The sequence below is a fragment of the Indicator indicator genome, chromosome 1 (genome assembly GCF_027791375.1).
Source record: "Indicator indicator isolate 239-I01 chromosome 1, UM_Iind_1.1, whole genome shotgun sequence".
Taxonomy (NCBI): domain Eukaryota; kingdom Metazoa; phylum Chordata; class Aves; order Piciformes; family Indicatoridae; genus Indicator; species Indicator indicator.
The window spans coordinates 23,353,099-23,377,955 of record NC_072010.1 but is presented as its reverse complement, the minus strand read 5'-3'; the positions used below and the strand labels follow the sequence as shown (position 1 = coordinate 23,377,955).

Here is a 24,857-nt window from a genome sequence, read left to right as displayed (position 1 = left end):
AATGTAAAAGCAAATGTGTTCTCACTTTATAAGTTTGCATCTTGAAACACATGTTCCAATTTTAGACCTAATCCCTCTAAGGAATCTTTTATCCCCAGTATAGCAGACTTCTGATCAGACATCCTCCTCTGCCAGCCTCCTGACAATTTAAGTAGCTGTAACAAATCAGCCATAAAACCACAGAGGTCTGCAGGGGCACACTGACATGATAGGGATGCAGGGAAAGGTGCCTGAGTCATGTCCTTGACCTACATGAAAGCCTCTCCCAAGAGGCCCAGAGGTGAGTAGGTGCCAGGGCTATGCCAACAGAAATGAGACACCCATCGAGTCACCTGCATCTCTAGGGTGTTGGAAACTACCATCCAGCAAGCAGCTCTGCTCCAAAGCACTAAAACCAAAAACTGCTGGTGGATTTGGAGTGAGAATCAAAGATGTTGGGAAATCAGAGATTTATTCAAGTGCTTGGGGGAAATCCCAGCAGAGACTCTGTGCAACATCTGTGTCCAAAGCTGGTGCATGATCTGCCTGCAAGGCTCTTCTCCCTCACTTTGTATCTTTTCTTGGCTATGATTAGAAATATCTCTGTGGGGCACCCATCTGCCCCCAGATACCGCTGGGACCACCCTCCCGACGGTACTGCAAAGGCTGGCTTTGCTGTGGTCCCACCCCTTCTGCTCCCCTCCCCCGTCTTGCCACTGCTGGGCGGTCACAGCCGCGCAGGCTCCCGAGCTGCACACCAGCAGAAACAGCTCTAATCCCCAGCGAGAGCAGCTCCCTGAGCTCCGCCTGGCTGCACTTCCAGGCAGTGCCAGTACCACAGAAAGGAGCAGTCCAGGCAGCTGCTGCTGCTGCTGCTGCCAAGAAAACACATTTTAGTAACTCCAGCTCTAAAGTCCTGGCTGACACTGTCCCTTATAGCTGCTCCCATAGCTGTCCCCAAACTGTTCCTGTTGAAAATTATTGTGCTCTAAGTTGACTTCCAAGGCTGATCTGAAATTCAGAATCTCTCCCAAAAGATGCTCTTCAAAACCAGTACCTACATAGAGGTGAGAAGCAAAGCACTGCAGCTGGACTCTGCAGGGAGTGGAGGGTGCTATTTGCCCGGTCAGAGACAGGTAGCTCCAAGGTGGAGATGCTAAGCACTGATGCAGATCCCCTGGCTGCTGTCAGCAGTGTGGAGAGAGACTGCTGATTCCAGACCACAGCCCCAAAGCAGGTGTCTCCAAGTAGTCTGCTTAGCTAGACCTTAAAAAATCCTGAGTTTCCTCTTCAAGCACAGAAAGGCTACTGTAGACACCCACTTCAGACACTGACATGTGTGTTACAAGCATTTACAATCAGGTGAGAAGAAATAGAAACCTCACCCCCATATGAATGTTAGTGCAAGCAATACTGCCTTTTAAAATATCTGCATGCAGGAGATAATGTTTAAAGGCTGAAGCACTAATAAAGGAGACACAAGAAAGACAAAACCTAATACGAAACCAGAGGTGAGACACTGAAGCTTTAAAAAGCGAGCTAAAAATTAAATTGCGTTGTAGGCCCATGGCATGGCTTCTGGCTACAATGACAGCTAGGCAGCTGGTGTGTTGGGACAAGCTCAGCTCTAACATCTCCCTCTGATACCCCTTCTGCCTGGCTTCAGCTACAGTCTCTTGCCTTACACCAGACTACAAGCTGGGCCAGGGACTGGCCTACCCTTCTCTGTTACTGTAACACCCAAGACGGGGTGCCTCATCACGCTGTATCAAGGGTGCAAACAGGCAATACAGATGAGAAAAGGCCACCAAAGAATAACCCCACCTGTGTGACAGTGCCATCACTAGGGTATCTCTGTGAAGCTGCCCCATTTCCCACTCTTGTTACCCACTGACTGACAGGTCTCAGGCACTGACAACTTTGCTGGCAGCAGGGTGTTGAAATCATGAACAAGCAGAGGCAGATTCATGGCCTTCCTTAGGTTAAAGCAAGCAACCCAAAATATAAAATGAATTCTTTAATGAAACAAGCAGGTCAGAACATCAAGACACTTTCAGGAGAAAGTAAGCTTTTCCCCTTCTGAAATAAGGGTCAGCCTTGGGCAGTGAAGACCTGCAGCCTCCTCTCAAGCTCAGACAGATTGCGAATATCAGCACGTACCTTGTTATGACAGTATTTTTCTCAATCCTGGCTCTGAGTTCTTCATTCTGCTGTTGCAGCTTGGTGATTTTTTCTTCCAGTTTTAAATTTTTTTCAGCCTGCAATGAAAGAAGGTTTGCTAAGTCTGAAGAAAGCCCAATGACTGATCCAAGAGAATTTGTTATTTTATTTTTTTTTTGTCCCTAAAGTGACTTCTGTAATTGGAGAATAGTTAGAGGTAGTCATCTTGACTGCAGCTGAGACTTAGAGGTCTGATTCACACCACACCATGATGGTGAAGTGGGGTCATCTGCAGTGCACTGAGCAGGGGCAAAGCTGAACTAGCTCTTTCTTCTAACTGAGAAGGAGGATCCTAGTCTTGTCCAGCACAAATAAGACATCTTCCTCAGTGATGCCCCCCGAGCTTTCATCCCTTGTGATCCAGCATTACCAACCATTGCTCTTGGACACAGAATCTGGTGGCGCTTGGGGAACACAGGGATACCCAGCATGGAAAAGGCACTGTGGTGTGAGTGGCCAGTCTAGTAAAGAAGGAGGGGTGCTAGGTGGTGTGAGGTGCACTATCCAGCTCAGCTAACTGTCCTGAATATAAATTTTTGGTGTCCAACCTCTAGGATTATGATTCCCCAGTTACGGAAAGGAAAGAGTTACCCACGAGGGCAGATCACACCCAGTGGCAGCCTTAGCCTGGTGCTGCATTGACAGGAGGTGGGCTGCCCTTTGGAACCACTTCACCACTGCTGACTGTGTCAGATTAAATGACAGGCTTAAACTAGACAAGCAACTTAAAGCTATATTTAAGTGAAATGAATCCTATCCCAAACACAGGTAGCTTTTACTCAGAACAGTTCAAGGACAGAGTTAGAGGATGTCAGTAGCAGTGTATGAAAACATCAGTAAGATGTTTATAGGTAGGTACCACAGCCTCATATGCTCCATTTTCCCCAGGTTCTGAATTGGACATACTTTATCACCTTAGTTATAAAATCATAGAATCATAGAATGGTCTGGGTTGGAAGGGACTTTCAAAGGTCATCCAGTCCAACCCCCTCTGCAGTCAGCAGGGGCATCCTCAACTAGATCAGGCTGCCCAGGGCCCTGTCGAGCCCCACTTTGAATACCTCCAGAGATGAGGTCCCAGCCACCTCCCCAGGCAACCTGTTCCAGTGTTCTACTACTCTCATGGTAAAGAACCTGTTCCTAACATCCAATCTGAGTCTGTTCTTCTCTAGTTTGAATCCATTGTCCCTCATCCTATCACTACAGGCCTTTGGAAATAGCCTGTCTTTGTAGCAGTGGTGCTCTAACCCCCTGATCATTTTCATGGCCCTGCTCTGGACCCACTCCATTAGGTCCTTCCAATATTGATGGCTCCAGACTTGAAAGCAGTACTCCAGGTGAGGTCTCACCAGAGTAGAGTAAGGTGTCAGAATCACCTCTCTGGATCTGCTGGCCACACATCTTTTGATGCAGCCCAGGATGTGATTTGCCTTCCGGGCTGCAAGTGCACACTGCCTGCTCATGTCCAGCTTCTCATTCATCAGTACTCCCGAGTCCTTTTCCTCAGGGCTGCTTTCTATCACCTCCTCCCCCAGTCTGTATTGACAGTGAGGATTGCTCTGGCCCAGGTGCAGGACCCTGCACTTGCTCTTGTTGAGCCTCATGAGGTTCACCTGGGCACACCTCTCCAGCTTGTCCAGGTCCCTCTGGATGACATCCCATCCCTCTGGTGTATGGACAGCACCACTCAGCTTGGTGTCATCTGCAATCTTGCTGATGATGCACTTGATCCCACTGTCTATGTCATTGATAAAAATATTAAACAGCACAGGTTCCAGTACAGACCCCTGTGGTTCTTGGTTTTCAGGCACTTTGAAACTTAAAAAGGTAGAGCTTTAACAGAAAGCATTTGTGCCTTTGGGTCACAGCAGACCCAGGGCGTTACTGTGATGAAGGGCAGGAGCAGAGCTGTGTGCTCGTCTATTAGTAAATAGCAGAAAATTAGTAAAAGCAGAAAAATGACCAGGGAAAAAAAAAAAAAGAAAAGAGGAAAAAAAGATGGAAAGCTAGGGGGGGGAATTTGGGTGAGGGAAGCATTGTTGGGGATTTTTTCGCAGTGTAACACTTAGAATCATAGAATCATAGAATCTTAGAATCAGTCAGGGTTGGAAGGGACCACAAGGATCATCTAGTTCCAACCCCCCTGCCATGGCCAGGGATACCTCACACTACATCAGGCTGGCCAGAGCCTCATCCAGCCTGGCCTTAAACACCTCCCTGGACAACCCATTCCAGGCTCTCACCACTCTCATGGGGAAGAAATTCTTCTTCACATCCAGTCTGAATCTCCCCACTTCCAGCTTTATTCCATTCCCCCTAGTCCTGTCACTTCCTGATAGCCTAAAAAGTCCCTCCCCAGCTTTCTTGGAGGCCCCCTTCAGATACTGGAAGGCCACAAGAAGGTCACCTCGGAGCCTTCTCTTCTCCAGACTGAACAGCCCCAACTCTTTCAGTCTCTCCTCATAGGAGAGGAGCTCCAGCCCTTTGATCATCCTCATGGCTCTTCTCTGGACACGTTCCAGCATGTCCATATCCCTCTTGTAACAGGGGCTCCAGAACTGGACACAGTACTCCAGGTGGGGTCTCACCAGAGCTGAGTAGAGGGGGAGAATCACCTCCCTTGACCTGCTGGCCACACTTCTCCTGATGCAGCCCAGGGTCTGGTTGGCTTTCTGGGCTGCAAGTGCACATTGTCAGCTCATGTTGAGCTTCTCATCCACCAGCACTTCAGTGCATGCTTTTAAATGCAGTCTCAGCTCCAGGAGCAGCACGTTGGAAGGAGCACAGTTACAAGCCTCAGCTGTAGCGTTGCTTTTTTTCTACCTCCATTTACTCAAGCATCCGTTCAGCAAAGTAATCATCAGAGTTCTCAAATGTCCCCATAAATGGAAACAAATCTTGCTGAATGCTGTGCTGAACCAGCTGCCCTGGCTCCCCAGCTTAGGTAGTGTCTCATCCTGTCATCACATTATACATTTACTGTCACTTCAGGTTCTGTCTTGCAAAATAAATCCCCATTCTAACACAAAATCTAATTGGTGAACTGGTGACTTCTTTGTTAGGGACTCCCACATACAAAGGATAAGAAAACAGACTAGGCTGAAACAAAGCATTACTTCAGGGTTGGAGAAGCCTTTGCTAGCATAAGCCATGCTAAAGACTGCTTGCTGAACATTGCTAATTTGGACTTGTGGCTGAGACCTCCCTAAATGCCTGCTCAGTCTTTCTCTACTTGCCTGTTCCATTCCTAAATGGTTACCTGACTCCTGTAGGGGTGTATGATGCAGGCTGGTGAACAAAATGAAGCCCTGGACTACCACAGAGATCCCTTTCCTCCTTTCTTCCTGTACCACTCACCTTGCTGTATAATGGGCTGAGCACATATTGCATGGAAAAGCTATGGAGGTGTGGAGAAATCAAGGATATCATGGGTGGGTGAAAGGATGGGAAAAGATTCCAATTTCTGAGTGAAAACCAGAGACATGGGATAGTATAAGCAGCTTTGTAGGCTGAGTGTGGAACAACACAATACATAGCCATTTATGAACCACTTTAACACCTGCCCCAACATCATATGTTTTCTTAGCCTTGCTGTAACCAAATTTTTACTCCCTCTGTGATGTCTCCTCTGGAGGAAAAATCACAACTTACCTGTTTTTCTAGCTCCATAATCATCTTCTCTTGTTTGTGAATCTGATTGTTCTTCATTTCCAGAACGTATTTTAAGCTCTTCAGGTCTTTTTCTAAGTGCTGATATGGAGCTCGTGCAATCTAGGAGATATACCAGTGATGTGGATATCTGTCAGCCACAAACACATCTTCAGCTATAAGATAAACTGTCCTCATTGTACCCAGTGGTTTATGAGTCTCAGTGATGTGAAAACCACCTGGACCTGGGCTCCTGCAGCCCCTCTGAACCCTGATATTCTCTCCTGGGCCATTCCTTTGCTCATATAGCCAACAGAGCCTTTCTTTTGACCAGCATCATGGTTAGAAAGATGAGATGCTAACTTGTTCAGCAACCTCATTCCTATTCACAGCTTGGAGACTGCCTGAGGTGTTTGATGATTGTGCAGGCGTTGTGGCTCGGGTAAGGTACACACATGAAACTGCAGAAACTGGACAAGGCAGCTGGAGATGAAAACTATAGCTTTCTGCCTTGCCTGCACACCACTGCATCCCAGTGCCTCAACATCACTGTGACATTGCAGGATTTGTCCTTTCATGTAAATTAAATAGGGCAGTGAAGATGGAAAGGAACTGATGCTGTTTTCCATGACCATGCCTGTTTCAGACATTTGTGCTCCTTTCCTAAGGAGTGAGTTCACTCATCCAAAAGCTTATTGAGCTCCTTGCCTACCCCACTAATTTCGTTCTGCCCCCTCTGTCATGTTGATACAGCTGCCCATGGGGTTGTTCTGTGAACACATTGAAATGTCCCAAGGTCAAAGAAAATTATTTTTGGGGGGGTTGTTTCAGGGTTATTTCATTTCAGATACATAATTGCAGTGTGTGTTTACTTACAAACTGTAAATAAACAGCATGGCCCCAATAGACAGCAGTTGAATAAATATGTCATATAACAGGGGTGTTGCCTGAAAATCCAGAAAAAATGAGGGAATACAGAGGATATCAAAGAAGTTGCTTCAGAAGGCACAAGAAAGGAAACCTAAATGTGAAAAGACAGAAAGTAAGGAGAAAGAAATGAAGAAGGAAAAGGAGAATAGCCAGCAGTAAGGACATAGATGGAGTTAATGAAATGTTTCTGAAATAAACTGACAAAATGAAGTAAAATAAAAAAAAATGATGGACCTAGGCTAAGATTCCTGACTCCTCAAGATCTGGGGTCTTGCCTGGGACCTAGCCCCTCATCCCTGGGTAAGGATCCCATTGCTACCCAGTGAATCACGTGATGTGAGTCATATTTAGAGTCATATCTTGATGAGTGTGTAGTTATAGTTGACATCTACCTTCAGTTGTTCCTCATTGTTCTTCTTCAGAGCCTCTTCAAATCGCTCTGCTTTGGCCTTGAGAGTCTGGTTCTGGAAGGTGAGGATGTCTATCTGGTCCTGGAGAGGAAACACACCAATGAAAACACCAGTCCCTCTTAGATTCATACAAGCCAGTCTGCACCATGAAGCCATCAGGGGAGCTGAACAAGGCTCAGAAACCCCTGGAGGGTGGTATTTTAGAAGTAAGGCCATTTAAACACACAGTGAAGTTTTTGATAACCCAAGAAATTCTGAAATCCCTTAAACACATGTGGCTGGCTGACACTGGCTGGCACTAGTTCATGAAATGTCTTTGATGTTATGTCACCGGATCCCCTTGGGCTGGATGAGAACAAGGATGTCCTTCCTTAAGAGAGCATTGGTATTACAGGTGTGAACGAGATCACTTGTGTGGCCCCTAGAGTCTGAATGAGGTGGTGGATACCCCATTCCTGCTTCTTTCACCTTTCTAGGCTTCTAACACAGTAACAAGCAATGATGAGTTAGTGGTGCAGACTTTTAATGATCACCATTTCATCTCAGAGCTACACACAGGAACAAAATGTTATTTTAAGCAATCATATTTCTGTTGCCATCAAAGGCATCCCTGATACCTTTTGATACACAATATGTGCACAAGCCACAGCTGCTGTGAAACCGGAATTCTTACCTTTTATATCTGTAATTTCTCAGCTGTAGCAATTACATCAGTGCTTATTGCAAAACTGCTGACATGCCTCGAGCTGTCACAGCCTCACGAGGAAGGCAAGTGACAGCTGCTGCGTGCACCAGAACGTACTGGTTAGGGATTTTAAGAAGTGCAATTCACCTCTACCTACAAATTCAAACAGAGCTTGCATTATGTGCTGTGGCACCTTTACTTGTTCACACAAGATTTGCAAACTTAGTGTGAGTCACAGGGGCATGCTTCTGCCCCCCCACTCTTTGGGATTTCATCATCTAGAGAGTGAGAACAGCATGGAGTCATGAGAAGAACTGGAAAAGCCAAGACATTTGGAATGTGGAACATTTGATGTACAGGGCTGGCCCTGACCACTCATAGCCTGGCTGCAGAGCAGGGTGAGCCCTGGGGCACTCCTCATCAGAGAGAAGTCCCCAGCTGTGAGACCAGCTCCTCCCCATTCAGGCAACAGGGAAGAATTTAAAGTGCAGGCACAGGACCAGGCAGGGAGAGCTCAGCATTTCTGAGCTGTAGGGGTGCCTGCTGAATGGTACCGTGTAGACAAGGTGATGTTCACAGCCACCACAGCTGTTGGAGCCCTCCTCATCATGCAGGGAGGAGCTCAGCTTTGCTCCTTGTGCTGGTCCAGCAGCTAGCAGAGTCAAAAGGACATGTTTTTGCTTAACCTAGTTGCCTCTTCCTCCCTCTGAGATTTGCCCTCTCCTCTCTTTCAGATATCATATTTTTGAACCAGCCAGGGGAGAAGAAAAAAACCTGAGGTGGTACCTTTGCTGTTAGATCCCAGTTTGGACAGGCAGAGGACAAGAAGTACTATAGCTGGCAAGAAGCAACAGCCTGGTGGGCTGGCAGCTGGTAACAGGGCTGGGGCTGCCCCATTAGATGCTCCACAACATCTTTACAGGGTGGGGAATAACAAAGCTACTAACCTGGAGTGAGAGCCGCAGTTTTTCAAAAGCCTCTTCTAATTGGGTCTTTTCCAGTTTGTGAGCAGCAGTCAGTTCTGGGGAAGATAGACAGGCAGGACACTGGTAAGTGAAGACCAGTGACCAGCATCCAAGAGCACAACTGCTGTCAGCCAAGCCCAGTTTGTGATGCAGGTTTAGGTCGTGGAGGTTGAGTAGGAAACTGGTAGTAATATACACTGTGACTTGAGGTGAACCGTTTTGAGGATAAGGTTTTCTTGGTCTTTCACTAGTTGCAGATACCTCTATTTCTCTGAGACTAGATTCTGATTTTTCAGAACTGCTTCAAATTCCCAGCTCCTGGGGGCCCTGATCTGAAAAGGGTCTGACAAGGGGTCATTTACCACTTCAGAGTATGTCCAAATTGAAGATTTTAAATTTAGACACGTCTTTAAAAGCTTGAGTTGCAATTTCTTTGGGGAGATAGAGAGTGGGGCTAGCAACTTAGATGCAGTGGGTGCAAATGACAGTTTCACCAGGAGTTGTGGCAGGTGACCTGTGAGGCTTATTAGTGGTACTGATAGAGTCTGAAAGCAAAGAAGTTCTCTATTTATGTTACATAATTAAAAGCTTCAATACTAGAACAACTCACTCTGGACTTCATAATAACCAAAGTGGCATAAAGTTTAAATCAATAACATCAAACTGCTGTCCAATACAGTAGTAGCACCTACCTTATAAGCACATGGACATTCTGTTTGTGTCTTTACTCCCAGCCCCATGTGGTTCTGCCCTCAAACCAGTGCTCACCAGACACAATCACAGCACTAACACCACCGATGCCATAGTGCTCTGTAAAGCACACTGGGGCGCGGCTACTGCAATGCCTTTTCCATGCACAGGAGGGCATCTCATACCCGCACCGGGAGCGGGGAGCACGAACTGGCCACCAGACCTTCACAAACTACAGCCCAGTTTTATCAGCAAGAAAATACTAACAACGAGGACAAGGAACACCTTTCTGTTCTGTTTTTGATTTTCAAAATTCTGTATGTTAATTTAAAATTGGTATGCTAGATACCATCTCTGCCTGCAGGAGACAGGAGCAGACTGTTCCTGGCTCATACTATGCTCTGAACTCATGCCTCTGACACATTGCAGAGCTGAGCAATATGGTTTGGGGAAAGTTGTGGGAAAACTTACTGGAGCCATTTAACAATTAGACCCTCATGCTTACAGGTAAAACAAACCAAAACTCTTAAATGTCAGCTAAAGCATGTTACAAAGACACGAATCTAGATAATGAACTGGTAGGGAGGAAATAGCTGTGTCTGCAACATCAACCCCCATGGGAAAAAGCATAATGCAAAATGAAGATGATAGTGCTGAGGTGCAGATTTGCACCAGCGTGTGGCTCAGCATGGCCAGCCTTTTGCTACTCAAGATCGGGGGTTTTGGTTTTAGGAGAATGTAGGCATTTAACCAGCTAAATTCAGAGAGGGTTGGTGAGCTCTAGTCCCCTGAGCTCTCAAGAGTTAGGCTCTTGAGAAAAGTCTGTGTGTGATGTGAGGTGGAATTTAGACTCTATATTCAGCTGCCCATGGAGAAAGCCTCATCTTTGGCCCGAAGACCCCTCAGATAGTCTGAGATACAACTTAGATGTTGTATACACTGCTTTCGCTCCCCCCTGGCATGAACCTGGTGGTCCATTCTATGTGAAAGCACTAGACCAATGCAAATTTTCTGTATCATCTGCTTTGGAGGAAGAAAAACCAAGGCAAACAGAATCTCACTGCAGCACTAATTCTTGCTCTGTAGTAGCTTGTAGCCATTGGGTTGTCTTTGGCTTACCTTGAATTTTGCAGTCGTTCTCATCCTGCAGTACTGTAATAGCAACTAAGTGGTTATTTTCCAACTGTACCATTGCAGTTTCGTGTAGAGCTGTGATATCTTCCACCTGTCCCAAAGGCAATGAATGGAGACATCAATACAGGATAAGATGCTGTGGCACATAGACAAGCCACTGATAGAGAGATCCAGTGAGCTGGGAACAGTACAGAGATCTACTGAGCATGACACTTCCAGTACCTGAGTCGGTTCTATTCATTATGAAACAAGTACATTGATGCCTTGATTGGTAGGGTATAGTCACTACTGGAAGTATTTTTATTCTTTCACCTTAATGGTGATACAAGAGGTACATAAGAAGGCAAAAGGTCAAAAAGCCCTTAAGTGAAGAAGCCATGTATATAATGTTCAAAAAGCACAACACTGCTCTAATCTGAATTATATTAATGACCTGACTCCCTCTGATGGTCAGATAAATGTGCAAATTTCCAACCCACCCTGATTTTTGTTTGGTTGGTTTTGTTTGTTGGTTTGTTTGTTTTACAGGAATAAGATCACTTCCTGGTCCTGCTTGTTGCACTATTCCTGATACAGGCCAGGATGCTGTTGGTCTTCTTAGCCATCTGAGCACACTACTGGGTCATGTTCAGCCAGCTGTTGCACCCCCAGGTCTTTCTCTGCTGGGCTGCTTTCCAGCCACTCTTCCCCAAGTCTGTAGTATTGCATGGGGTTGTTGTGACCCAAGCAGAGCTCTTGGCCTTGTTGAATCTCACACAACTGACCTCAGCCCATGATTCCAGCCTGCCCAGTTCTCTTTGCAGAGACTTCCTACCCTCAGGCAGATCAACACCCTCCCAGCTTAGTGTCATCTGCATACTAAGGGTGCACTCAATCTCCTCATGGTGATAAATATATTAAAGAGAACTGGCCCCAAAACTGAGCCCTGGAGAACACCACTTGTGACTGGCTGCCAAATGGATTTAACTCTGTTAATCACCATGCTCTGGGCCTGGCCATCCAGCTGGTTCTTTCCACAGCAAAGTGCCCACCCATCCAAGTCACGAGCAGCCAGTTTCTCCAGGACAACGCTGTGGGGAGCACTGTCAAATGCTTTACTAAAGCCCAGGTAAACAACAACCACAGACTTTCCCTCATTCACCAAGTGGGTCACCTTCTCAATAAGTTAGATTACCCAACAGAAGCAAAATTACCAACCCTGCTGGAAAAATCATGGTCTTAGAAGAACTGTTTGCAAAACAACAGGGACTTGGCCTGCTGATATATTGCATGGAAGAGCAGAGAAAGGGCAGCTAGATGACTGAATAGACTCAAGAGACTTGTGCTAGGGACTATCAACTGCCTTTTGTCAGAGCATCATGTCCTTGTATGCATGTGATGTCTGTGCACTGAAACATCACAAACGTCCTGTTCTTTACCTTACCCTTATTAAAGTTTTTATTCATACTCTAATTGCTTCTCACCTGAGCAACACCCCGCCCCAGAAATCATAGAATCATAGAATTGCTAGGGTTGGAAGGGACCTCAAGGATCATCTAGTTCCAACCCCCCTGCCATAGGCAGGGACACCTTACACTAGATCAAGTTTCTCAGGGCTACATCCAGCCTGGCCTTAAAAACCACCAGGGATGAGGCTTCCACCACCTCCCTGGGCAATGAGTTCATGGGTCTCACCACCCTCATGGTGAAGAATTTCTTTCTAACATCCAATCTGAATCTACCCATTTCTATTTTTGTTCCATTCCCCCTAGTCCTATCATTACCTGACAGCCTAAAAAGTCCCTCCCCAGCTTTCTTGTAGGCCCCCTTTAGATACTGGAAGGCCACAAGAAGGTCACCTCAGAGCCTTCTCTTCTCCAGACTGAATAGTCCCAACTCCCTCAGTCTGTCCTCATAGGAGAGGAGCTCCAGCCCTTTGCTCATCTTCATGGCCCTTCTCTGGACACCTTCCAGCATTTCCAGATCCTTCCTGTAATAGAGGTTCCAGAACTGGATGCCATACTCCAGGTGTGGTCTCATCAGAGCGGAGCAGAGGGGGAGAATCACCTCCCTCAACCTGCTGGCTGTGCTTCTCTTGATGCAGCCCAGGACATGATTTGCTATCTGGGCTGCAAGTGCACACTGCTGGCTCATGTTGAGCTTCTCACCCACCAGCACCCCCAAGTCCTTTTCTTCAGGGCTGCTCTCAAGCCAGTCGCTGCCCAGCCTATATTGGTGCCTGGGATTGCTGACTTTCAAGCCAGTTCTTTATCCACTGAACGATCCATCCATCAAACCCAGACTTTACCAGCTTGGAGACCAGGATGTCATGCGGGACAGTGTCTAAGGCTTGGCTCAGGTCCAGGTAAATGACGTCAGTTGCTCAGTCTTCATCTATTAATGTTGTGACCTTGTCACAGAAGGCCACCAGGTTTGTCAGGCAGGATTTGCCCTTGGTGTTGATTGTTCCAAATCACCTCTTTGTTATTCTTTTGCTCAGCAGTGCCTCCAGGAGGATCTGCTCCATGATCTTATCAGGCACAGAGGTGAGACTGACTGAATGTTTATGCTCAGCTTCAATACCTTCAGAAGATGAAAGGCTCTCCTCTCGCTGCCACCATCCTTGACAAGTTATTTATCTACAAAGCAAATTCAATATATTCCAAGTGGTTTGCAGGGGCTTTTCTGTCTTCTCTGTGTTTCATATCCACATTCAAAACGACACTTTAATGTTTTCCAGTATGACCTACTGCTTGCAGTTTTTCATAGTATAACAAAACTTGCCACTGGGAAGCATATCTCTTGGATGCTAATTCCAACTTTGCCACTAACTTGATCCATAGACTTGATTAACTTACTTAACCCATGTCATGGTTACTTCTGGCTCTTAAAGGAATCTCAGATGGATTTTTATGGTTTAACAAAGTAAAATCAAGAGAAGGATCTAGTGAGAGATGTTCAGTAACTTGGTTGACAAAACACCTTGAGCAGAGCAGCTCAAAGAAGAATCTGGATCTCACTTCCTCAGGGACAGCTGAGCCTCCAAAGCCTGACATCTGTGTGTTCAAAGAAGCAATAGCTGTCTGATACTAAACAGTGACTACAGCAATACTGTGTGGACAACTCAGTTGCAATTGGAAACCATGAAATTGGGATGGCAAACTAGGATTGATACAGAAGTAGATGCAGATCTATGGTTAAAAGAATTTTGCAATTGTTTTTGCCTTCATGAGTGTAAGCTCAAATTCTTCCCCACAGATGGACAGCTCAAGGACAAAGCTTTTCTCATGTCCAGCATGCAGGTTATGTGCCTCTATAATGCTGGCTTGAACCAGCACCAGCTCAGCATCATCAGAGATGAACAAATCCTGTTCCTTGAGCAGGCTTGTTCCTTTTGGCATGTTCTGAGCAGAAGAAAGAAAGACCAGAGGACTATGAAACCTTTGGGTCAGCAGCTGTTAGGGATCCTTACTCCTCATGCACCTTGGTTTCTAGGCTAACAAATTTCTCCTTTTCCTTGACCAAGAAACATTGCCAGCAAGCAGCTTTCCAACCTAACCTGCCAGCCTTCTCCAATCCAAGAGGGCTCTACCCAGGATCAGTGTAATGGAGGAGTTAGACTACAAAGGGAAAACCTGCTAAAACTCATCATGAAATGATAAGGGAACCATGGATTGAAAAGAATAGCTTTAACTCTGAGATATTAGGGTCACAGCAGCATTTTCAAAGCAGTGGAGAAAAATGTTTGTGTTCTCTTCAGTAATTTAAAGACCAAAGAGCCACTGAAGTAAACCAAAGAACTGGATGAAAGAGAACTATTTGCAGAAAGGGAAAGATAGGTTTCCATTGTTTCTGTGTATTGGAGAATAGAATCAATAGATGGGAACAAGAAAAAAAGAAGTATACTTCTAGTCAAGTCCTGTGGTGGCCTATTATCACCCTCTCTTGAACTGACCAACCTGACAGGGAAAAATCCCTCCATCTGTTCTTGTGATTCTGGGAGAAATGCTTCAAAGAGCAGCAGAGATAAGGCACAAGCTATCTCAGCAAAAAATTAACTCATGGAACAAATTCCTTCACAAATCCCAATGTCTGGTGATCCAGGAGAGGCAAGGCTTGCAGCTAGAGCTAAATCTTCTACAGCTAAACTGATACACAGACACAGTGAAAGGAAAAAAGAAAGCCAAAGCTTTTGGGAACACCACTTCTCCTTCATATCAGAAAGCAAAGCAGAAAAGTTTGAGGGCTATTGCATGAAAACCATCTTGCATAAACTGAAATGAGAACCTAAAGACATGGCTCAGCACAATCTCTAGGAATGTAGAGGTTGATTTAGAATGCAAAAAACCTAACTGACAGCACCTTCCAACACACCTTTGAAAATCAATGCACTAAAACAAAAAAGTTTGCACAGGACAAAACAGCCCAGTTCCATAAAGCCTTTGTGTTACAAGCCTGCAAATCAGCACCAACTAGCAGGCATAGAAATTAAAACAGGTAAAATCCTGGAGTGTTCAATATATTTCATTACCTGAACCCATTCAGTACTGGCATGGTTTACTTCTCAAAGGGAACAGATGATGACTGACCTGATCCTGATGCTGCAATTTGACTTGCTCTAGCTGCAGCCTGTGCTGTTCCTGCAGGCTCTCTTTCTTGTTATTGTACTCCTCCTGCAGCTGCTGCTCCATCACCTGCAGATCCTGCTGCTGCTGCCTGCACAGCTGCTTCACCTCCTCCTCAAAGGACCTCTTCAGCTCCTCTTTTTCTCTTTGCTGTTTCTCACATCTTGCTGTGTTGAGGGCTATGGAGACAAAACCATACAGTCAGGCTCTGAGCATCTCAGGAACAAACAGTGGCACTGTATCTTTTTGTGCAGCACTGAGCACAGTGGTTCTCACTGACTCTGGGCTCCCACTAATCTCAGTCATCAACAAGGTCTCGCTGTTATTTCTTACTTTGTCCCACTCTTTCACACATACATATGCACAGGCATTTGTTTAGATAGAGGCATTGGCAGAGTATGCAAAAGCCCATGTAGAACTATGATAATGATGACGATGAGGAGGAGGATGTAGGCAATTCTATGGCCTGCAGGGTGACTGATGTCCCTTCCTGCCCAGCATGGTCTTGGATTCACAAATCAGGACTTTGGGCCTCTTACTTTGCTTTGGATATAAGAATATGAAATACAATCACTTGATGCACAGCCTTTCAATTGGGATTACAAAATTCTTCTTCCCTCTCTCAAGCCAGAGTCATGGCTAAGTCCCCACTTCCAGTGATGTGCCAGGAAAGCAGAAGTTGCCTGGGCTCCTGGGGTCTATCCTGTGCAAGTTATGCAGGGAGTATGGTTCAAAACTTGATCAGGAGAAGGAAATGCATCTCACACATCCCATTTTTCAGCTGTTAGAAACTGCTCATGCCAAAAAAATGTCTTTCGCACCAGGTCCATTGAGGACCTCTTAAATCCATGAATGCACTCTAGCTTAGTATCTTTTTGTATTTGAACCACTTGTCTTGTGTGCTTCAGAGCACAGATGAAAGGCTGGTACTAAAGGCAATCAGAATATGTGAAATTTTTACTCTAGTGAACTAACTGACAGATCATACCTCTGAATTCACAACCATGTCTACAACTAGTTTCAGGAGGTGTAACTCCAACAGTTTCACCAAGGATATTCAGTCTATTTCCCCTTGTGGTTCCTCACCTATATTTTCCTCCAGGTCCTAGGACAGCAGTGTCGTGAATACTGTGTTTTCAGTCTTTTGCTTTGATAAAGAATGGTTGCAATCAATCCAGATACTGAAGACCGGATGCCAAGTTGTAAAAGGTCAGATAGACTGCATTCAGAAAGCAAGTTTGCTCACTTGCAGAGATCAAACATGTAAGAAGTTATTAAAATCATCATGACTTTAACAATCTGTTGCGGGGTGCTCCAAACCCCCTTCCCACTCCTCCATCAGTGGAAGTTTGAGTGGGGGAAGCCAAAGGTGCAAAATTGCCTTCCCCTCCCCCTGGGGGACAGGTAAAAGGTGCCCATTCTTCCCACTGGGGTGGAGGTCCCTCACATGTATTTACCTGTGGGGGAAGCCATGGGATTTGGCACTATGATTGGCTGGGTTCTTCGTGCCCAGTATATATTGGCACTGGACATGTTGTCTAGGAAGGTCTGAAATAGAATGACCAGGAAGCAATCAGCGCTCTCTCATTTTGGTGCTCACTTTGGACTGGCTCTGCTCTTTCTCTGGATTCGTGGTATGACAGTATCACAGTATAGCAGAGGTTGGAAGGGATCTCAAGAGATCATCGGGTCCAACCCCCCTGCCAGAGCAGGATCACTGAGGGTAGTCTGCACAGGAATGCATCCAGGTGGGTTTTTAAAGTCTCCAGAGAAGGAGACTCCACAACCCCCCCATGGCAGCTTGTTCCAGTGCTCTGTCACCCTCACTGTAAAGAAGTTTCTCCTCCTGTTGAGGTGAAATCTTCTATGTTCTAGTTTGAACCCATTGTTCCTTGTCCTACCACTGTGTACCACTGAAAAGAGCCTGGCCCCCTCCACTTGACACCCACCCCTCATATATTTATAGACATTGATGAGATCTCCTCTCAGTCTTCTCTTCTCAAGACTAAACAGCCCCAGGGCTCTCAGTCTCTCTTCGTAGGGGAGATGCTCAAGTCCCCTAATCATCCTCGTGGCTCTCCATTGGATTCTCTCCAGCAGGTCTCTGTCTCTCTTGAACTGGGGAGCCCAAAACTGGACACAGTATTCCAGGTGTGGTCTCAGCAGGGCAGAGTAGAGAGGTAGAAGAAGTTCCCTAGACCTGCTGGACACATCTTTCTTAATACATCCCAGGATCCCATTGGCTCTCTTGGCCACAAGAGCACATTGTTGTTCTATGGAGAACTTGCTGTCCACCAGCACTCCAAGGTCTTTCTCTGGGGAGCTGCTTTCCAGCAGGGCAGCCCCTAACCTGTACTGGTACCTGTTGTTATTTCTCCCCAGATGTAGGACCTTGCACTTGTCCTTATTAAACTTCATGAGGTTTGCCTGCACCCAGCTCTCCAGCCTGTCCAGGTCATATTGGATGGCAGCACAGCCTGACAGGTGTCAGCCAACCCCCCCAGTTTTGTATCTTCAGTGAACTTGCTGAGGGTACTCTCAATGCCCTCATCCAGGTTGTTGATATTGAACAAAACTGGACCCAGCACCAATCCCTTGGGGACACCACTGGCCACAGGCCTCCAAGTTGACTCTGTGCCACTGATGACAACCCTCTGAACTCTGTTGTGGAGCCAGTGGTGAAATTGGAAAATCAGCACTTGGACCTGGCTCCTCCCTGGACCTGCCTGCCCTGGGGTCCTGCCCCCTGCCTGCTGTAAAACTGTGGCTTTTCTTGCACTGTTCAGACAGTGCTACTGCATGGGTTTTCCCTTGTGGCAGCCATGTCTATGGACACTTCGATTTTGGCAGGTCCTTTTTCCTTCGGATTTGTGCCACGTTATCCACAAATTGGATTATAAAACTTGCAGTTCTGGAGCCTGCCACCGAAGAAAGACCTAAGGACCATCTCCAAACTCCTGCCCCATCCTTGTGAGTAAAACTGGCATTCTCATACTTGACCTAAAGTCCTGGCTTGCCTCTGATTTTGTAAGTGGGGTGAAGCTATTTTGTGGCTTAGCCTTTTCCGTTTTCTGAATTCTCTAAGTTGTACTAAAGCTGCCCATAAGCATCCTGGCAGAATTTGTGACTGAATAGAACCTGTAAATCAACCTAATCAGTTTTGTACATAGTTTTGGGGCAGGGTTTTCAGGAAAATAAAGGTAATTATATTTTTATAATTCCCACCTTGTGAATTTAATCCCAATCAAAACACAGTCAGAAGGACCCCAGAGGAGAAAAGCTGTGTTTTTAATGGCACTGCTAGACCTTATTTCTGATTTAGACTCATAACTGGTTGAGAAAAATGAGGACCTTTTGAATGTACCATCTGTAGTAGCCACACATCCTTCCTCTGCCTTTCAAAATGCACACACCATGCAGAAGCCTGCATGGCATTGTAAATCAGTGAGCTGGGAGCACCTGCCTCCCTGGGCAGACAACTTCCGAGTGTTTCAAAAACATTTTTACCCCATGACCATGTATTTGCTCAATATCTGACAAAACCCCTCTTGACCTTAAAGATCATCTAGTTCCAAACACTCTGCCATGGGTAGGGACACCTCCCACTAGACCATGTTGCCCAAAGCTTATCCAGCCTGGTCTTAAACACTTCCAGGGATGAGGTGTCCACAACTTTTCTGGATGACCTATTTCAGTCCCTCACCACCCTCATAGTAAAGAACTTCTTCCTATTGTCTAATCTAAATCTATCTTGCTCTAGTTTAAAACCACTGTCCTTTGTCCTATCATCACAGGTCCTCATAAATAGTCCCTCTCTGGCTTTCCTGTAGGCTCCTCCTCGGGTACTGGAAGGCCACTATAAGGTCTCACTAGAACCTTCTCTTCTCCAGGCTGAACAGACCCAACTCACTCAGCCTGTCCTCATAGGAGAGGTGCTTCAGCCCTCCTATCATCTTTGCGGTCCCCCAGCAGATTCATGTGCTTGTGTTTGGGGCTCCAGAGCTGTATACAGTACTCCAGGTGGGGTCTCACCAGGGCAGAATAGAGGGTCAGAATCCCCTCCCTTGACCTGTTATCTTTTGATGTAGCCTGGGATACAGTCAGCTTTTTGGGCTGCCAGAGCACATTGCTGGCTCGTGTCAGGTGTTTCATCTACCAGCACCCCCAAGTCCTTTTCTGGAAGGGCTATTCTCAATCCACTCATCACCCAGTGTGAATTTGTGCCTGGGATTGCCCCCACCCAGGTGCAGGACCTTGAACTTCATGAGGTTGGCATGGACCTGCCTCTCCAGACTGTCAAGGTGCCTCAGGATGACAGCCCTTCCTTCCAGTGTGCCAACTGCACCACACACCTCGGTGTCACCACACACTTGATCCCACTGCCCATGTCACCAACAAAGATGCTAAACAGCACTGGTCCCAGGACCAATCCCTGAGAGATTCTGCTCATCACAAGTCTCCATTTGGACAGACTGATAGCAACTCTATGAGAGAGGCCTTGTCCACTGAGTGGTCCATCTCTCAAACCTGTGCCTTTCCAATTTGAAAACCCGGCTGTTGAGCGGGACAGTGTTGAACGCTTCGCACAAGTCCAGGAAGATGAGGTCAATTGCTCCTCCCTTACCCACCAATGCTGTGACCACACCATGAAAAGCCAACAAATTTATCAGGTGGGATTTGCCCTTAGTGAAGCCATATTGGTGGCCAACAGCTACCTTCTCATTGTCCATGTGCCCTAGCAGAGCTGTCAGGCACTGAGGTGAGACTGACTGGCCTGTAGTTCCTCGGGTCTCCCTTATCTCCCTTTTTGAAAAGGGGGCTTTGAAAAGGGGCCTTTTCCAGTCAGTGGGAACTTCACCAGGCAGCCATGATTTTTCAAATGTGATGGAAACACCTTGTCTCCTGAAATTTTTTTAAATTTTTTATTTTCTTCAGCATGTAAAGTGATGCCAGAGCTGGAGGACAAGGCTTAATGCTTGCAGCTCTGTGTTCAGTAGAATTCACACTTACTCAAGCTTTAAATTGGAGCTGTAAATTGCAGCTTGTCTAATGAAATTACCCAGCACACAAAGAGGGCTGGGAAAAGAAGTGATGTGATCTAACTGTACTGGTTTTAGGGCTATGCCTTTAAATTTTTTCACAGATCTTGAGCAGAAAGTAGTAAGGATGTAAATAAATCACTATTGGGTGTAAAAAGGAAAAACAATGAATATTCTAAATGATTCCATTGGAGGGATAGTTCCTTTAAGATTTTGTTCTCAAAACGAAGTTCAGTTTCTGTTTGCAGGAGTCTAGCAGGGGTTTTCTTCCTTCGCTAGGGGAGATAACAGCTGCTACATACTGACCTTGGCAAGTTCTAACATAATCTCCACTTCTTTTCCCTTTTTTCTTCCCTTTGGATGGGGGAGCAGGGGGAAAGGCAGAGAGCCAGCTTTCCTGGCTTTGGCCAGGAAGGTTTTTGTGCTGTTTTTGTTATTGTAAATACCTGTAAATATTATAAATACTGTATATTTGTAGATAGTCATTGCATTCCATTGTAGACTGTAGTTTTGCTTGTAAAATACAGCTCCATTTGCTTCCAAACTGGGCTAGTCTTGTAAAGTTAATGCTGGGAGGGGAATTTCAACCCATCACAGTAACCGAAAGAAAGTCCATCTCAAACACCTACTGTAACCTGAAATACAAAACTATTAGCATCTTGTAAATCAAACTCTGATGCAGGTGCAGAATGGCAGGAAGAGGAAAGCAGAGAAAGTGGTCTGCGTGGCGTGTTCCCATCACACCCAAAAATGCTCTTGGAGGCCATTGCCCAGGGAAAATGCCCTGTACTGAATATCAAACACCTCTAACAAGAAGCTGTGATCCCTACCACAGCTTCCCAATTTGAGGTAAATGAGGCCAAGGATTGAAGTGGTGAGGAAGGACTGAATCTCTTCTTAGTCAGGAGATGGACTTTTGATCCTGGCTTTACTGAGACAGGTGGGTAGAAGGCAACACCTGTGCAGCCTAATATGAATTCTGTGGCTCCCTTATCCAGGTGGGGAACATGAAGCAGCGTAGGGCTGCATATCCTGCTGGAAACAGCATTTAACCAGATGTGGCTTCAGCAGATGGTTCTGGTGAACCAGGCTGAACTGTCTGCAGCAGGGCCTCATCAGCAGCTGTCTGAACAGATGACTGCTAATGCTGCTGCAAAACAGCACATTCTGCTTTCAGACACTGACATATGGATACTGTAGCAGTGAGCTCCTCTTGTAGAAATAAATTTTTAAAAATCACTAAGAAAAGCTACATAAATGTATTACTGACAGGAAGCATGACAAACGGAGCACAACTGTTACCAGCTGCTATTGGAAGAACTACAGAGTGGTTTTCTTTTCCTTCTCTGCAGGTATTTCAGTTGCTGCTGACAGGCTGGAAACGACTGTGACATAACATGGCATTTTTGAAGAGGACAGCATGCTGGGTTAAATGAGAGTGGCTGCCACTGCTTCCCTACTCCCTGAGCTCTGAGTAGCTTTTAGGAAATGAGCAACAGTTGAGCAAAATCCGTTTCAGACCAGGATGACAAGCTAAGGGAAAGGGAGATGTCATGAATGGGCTGACCCTCCTGTGCAACCCCAGCCTGAGCTGCAGCCTAATCTCCCCAGTCCTGGCATTCTGTATTCAGGGTGTAACTCCTGTGGGAACCAGAGGGCTGGGGTTATGTGGCCTTGCACAGGGACTGTCTGCTTCTGACATGAGAAATGGACTCTTTGCCATGCAGACTCTGCTCTTCCTGACCCTCAGCTACAGATTCGCAGACAAATCACAGCCACCTCACTCAGGTTAAGGGTTCTCTGACTGGGGGCGTAGCAAGGAGGAGGAGGCACACAAGCTTTGGCTCTCTAGCTCTCATGAACACAGATAATACAAATTTTAAACTTGACATCTGATTGTCTTCCATTCATCTAAGTTTTTATGCTTCACCATGCCTCCTTTCATTTCACTTCACACATCATTTGTCTGACAGCAAAGGAGCAGGTAATTCTGACATTCAATTTCCATTAGTTTGAAGAGAAGCAGCTGGTGTTCAAAACCTCTCTATTCCAGTAGTCTCAGTGTTGCAGCTAAAAAAAATGCTTATATTTATAATTTATAAAGATCACAGGATTACAGGATGTTAGAGGTTGGAAGGGACCTCCGAAGGTCATCGAGTCCAACATCCTTGCCAGAGCAGGACCATAGTATTGAGCACAGGTCACACAGGAATGCATCCAGATGGGTCTTGAAAGTCTCCAGAGAAGGAGACTCCACAACCTCCCTGGACAGCCTGTTCCAGTGAAGTTCCCTTTCATGTTGAGGTGGAACCTCCTGTACTGCAGTTTATATCCATTACCCCTTGTCCTATCACAGGGTGTAATGAAGAAGAGCCTGTCCCCTCCCTCTTGACATTCAGCCCTCAGATATTTATAAACATTTATTAAATCCCCTCTCAGTCTTCTCCTCTCCAGGCTAAACAGCCCCAGGTATCTCAGCCTTTCCCCATAGGGCAAGTGCTCCTGTCCCTTAATCATCCTGGTAGCTCTCTGTTTGTGATGGTTTTAGGGCTATGTCTTTAAAGTTTTTCACAGATCTTGAGCAGAAAGTAGTAGGAATGTAAATAAATCACTACTGGGTGTAAAAAAGAAAAATAATGATTATTCTAAACGATTGGAGAGATAGAAACCTTTGAGATTCAGTTCTCAAAACAAAATTCAGTTCTCTCTGCAGCATTCTAGCAGAGTGTTTCTGCTCTTCTCTTCTGGCTTTGCTTTGGAGATAACACACTGGCTATTGACCTTGAACGCTAAGTTCTAACAACCTCTCTGCTTCTTGTCTTTCTTCCTTTCACCAGGGGGGTCTGGAGAAGGCAGGGAAGGGGGAGGCAGAGGGACAGCTTTCCTGGCTTTGGCCAGAAGGGTTTTATGCTGTTTCTGTTAATTGTGCATATTTGTAAATGTTGTAAATAGTGTATATTTGCACATATTCATTGCATTCCATTGTAGATTGTAGTTTTTGCTTGTAAATACAGCTTCATTTGCTTCCGAACTGGGCTAGTCTAGTGTGGTTAACGTGGGAAAGGGATTTCAACCCACCACATTACAACAATTAATTTGGCGCCTTTCAATGTGGGCCAATTGCTTGATTGATTAATTCCTGCTCAGATTAGGAAGCAAAATGTAGCTGCTTTGGATTTTGTGGCATTTGATATGTTCTGTTCTGACTGTAGTAAATTATAAATGGGCTGTTTTGATGATGATAGATAAGATTGGAAGACATTTAGCATATAAGTTATTTCTTTGGTTTAAATACAAGTTAAAGAGATTTGGTGATTACTGCCTTAGTTTTATTGGGGTAGGAAATTATGGTAACTCAACTGTAACTTTACCAGTGGAAATACACGAATTCACCATTCCTATTTGTTGTGGTAGGGCCATGACACATGGCCCAGTACAAATCCAGACAGGCCTTAAGATGTCTAGACATGCCCCTTTCTCTCCCCTCCTTCCTGCCACAAAACAGGGCAACACGGGAAAAGGAACAAAGGGGACAGGACCCTTGCCTGTCTGGTAAACAAGATGCCTATCTGGGGTCAGAGCACATAGGCTCCCCCAGATACAAGGTCCTTGCTTCTGCCTTTTATGGTCATAGCCTGGCAGAATGCTTTCCACTGGGCAGCTACACATTAGATTCAGTGTCCCATTGGACCAATTGACCTCTGGCATTTTTGTATATATACAAAGTGGCTAGGTACCCTTGCCTTGCTCATGCTTGTTGAAGCCTTGCTTCAAGCCCTGCCCTGCCTCGAGTGTCTGGTTTAGAGCCTGGGATAAAGCCACGAGCCACACACGTGCAAGCTGGAGAAGTCAGCGCCTAGACAGCCAGAGTGGCCGAGTCTGCTTCCCCTTGCCACCAGAATCGTGCCATGCCTCAGTTTACTCAGGAACCACACAAGTGCCCGTTGCCAAGAGCGTTGTTCACTGCCTGCAGTCCGCTGAAGCCAGACCAGCCTGGGACTGTGCGGTAAACCTTTCCTGCCGGCAATCTGCCATGCTGCGCCTTACGAGAGCGCCCCAAAGCCATTGCAGCAGCATCCCTTACATGGGTGAAATTAGCTGTGAGTAACTCATTCACTGCCCTTTGGGTTTAATGGTTCTTATCGAGTCTCCTCCCTCTTGTAACTGAGAGCTACCTGCTCTTTGGGACCTTCTCTTTCCAAGTTGTTGCCTCCTAATTTGCATAGATTAGTTTTATATTTGCCCTGACTGAGATTGCATAATTCCCTCTTTAAATATATCTCCCAATCGTACAAATGATCCTTTAACGAATTTTGGCATATTTAATAAATAAAGGGTTACTGTTATTAATACCCATTGCCATATCATTTTATTAATTATTGCTGTGAGGGTAATTAATAGATAAGCCTCCCCTCGACCGCAACACTATTACAGAGAATTATGTGAGCAAATGGGACTCTAAAAGTGTGTGTGGTGATGGACCCATCCCCACAACAAAGGGCTAAACTTACAGTCCACTGCAGAGCCACAAAACCACTTGCCACTGGGCTCCA

General features: G+C 45.8%; 1 protein-coding gene across 1 annotated transcript in view; it reads right to left on the bottom strand.

Moving 5' to 3' along the window:
* MTUS2 (microtubule associated scaffold protein 2) overlaps positions 1-24,857 on the bottom strand; it is a 216,315-nt gene that overhangs the window by 5,473 nt on the left and 185,985 nt on the right. Inside the window, exons 8-13 of the mRNA XM_054385862.1 lie at positions 15,230-15,444; positions 10,647-10,752; positions 8,820-8,893; positions 7,170-7,268; positions 5,851-5,970; positions 2,140-2,237 (exon numbers count right to left, since the gene is read on the bottom strand). Coding sequence (XP_054241837.1) covers positions 2,140-2,237; positions 5,851-5,970; positions 7,170-7,268; positions 8,820-8,893; positions 10,647-10,752; positions 15,230-15,444 — 712 coding nt within the window. The remainder of the gene's footprint in view (positions 1-2,139; positions 2,238-5,850; positions 5,971-7,169; positions 7,269-8,819; positions 8,894-10,646; positions 10,753-15,229; positions 15,445-24,857) is intronic.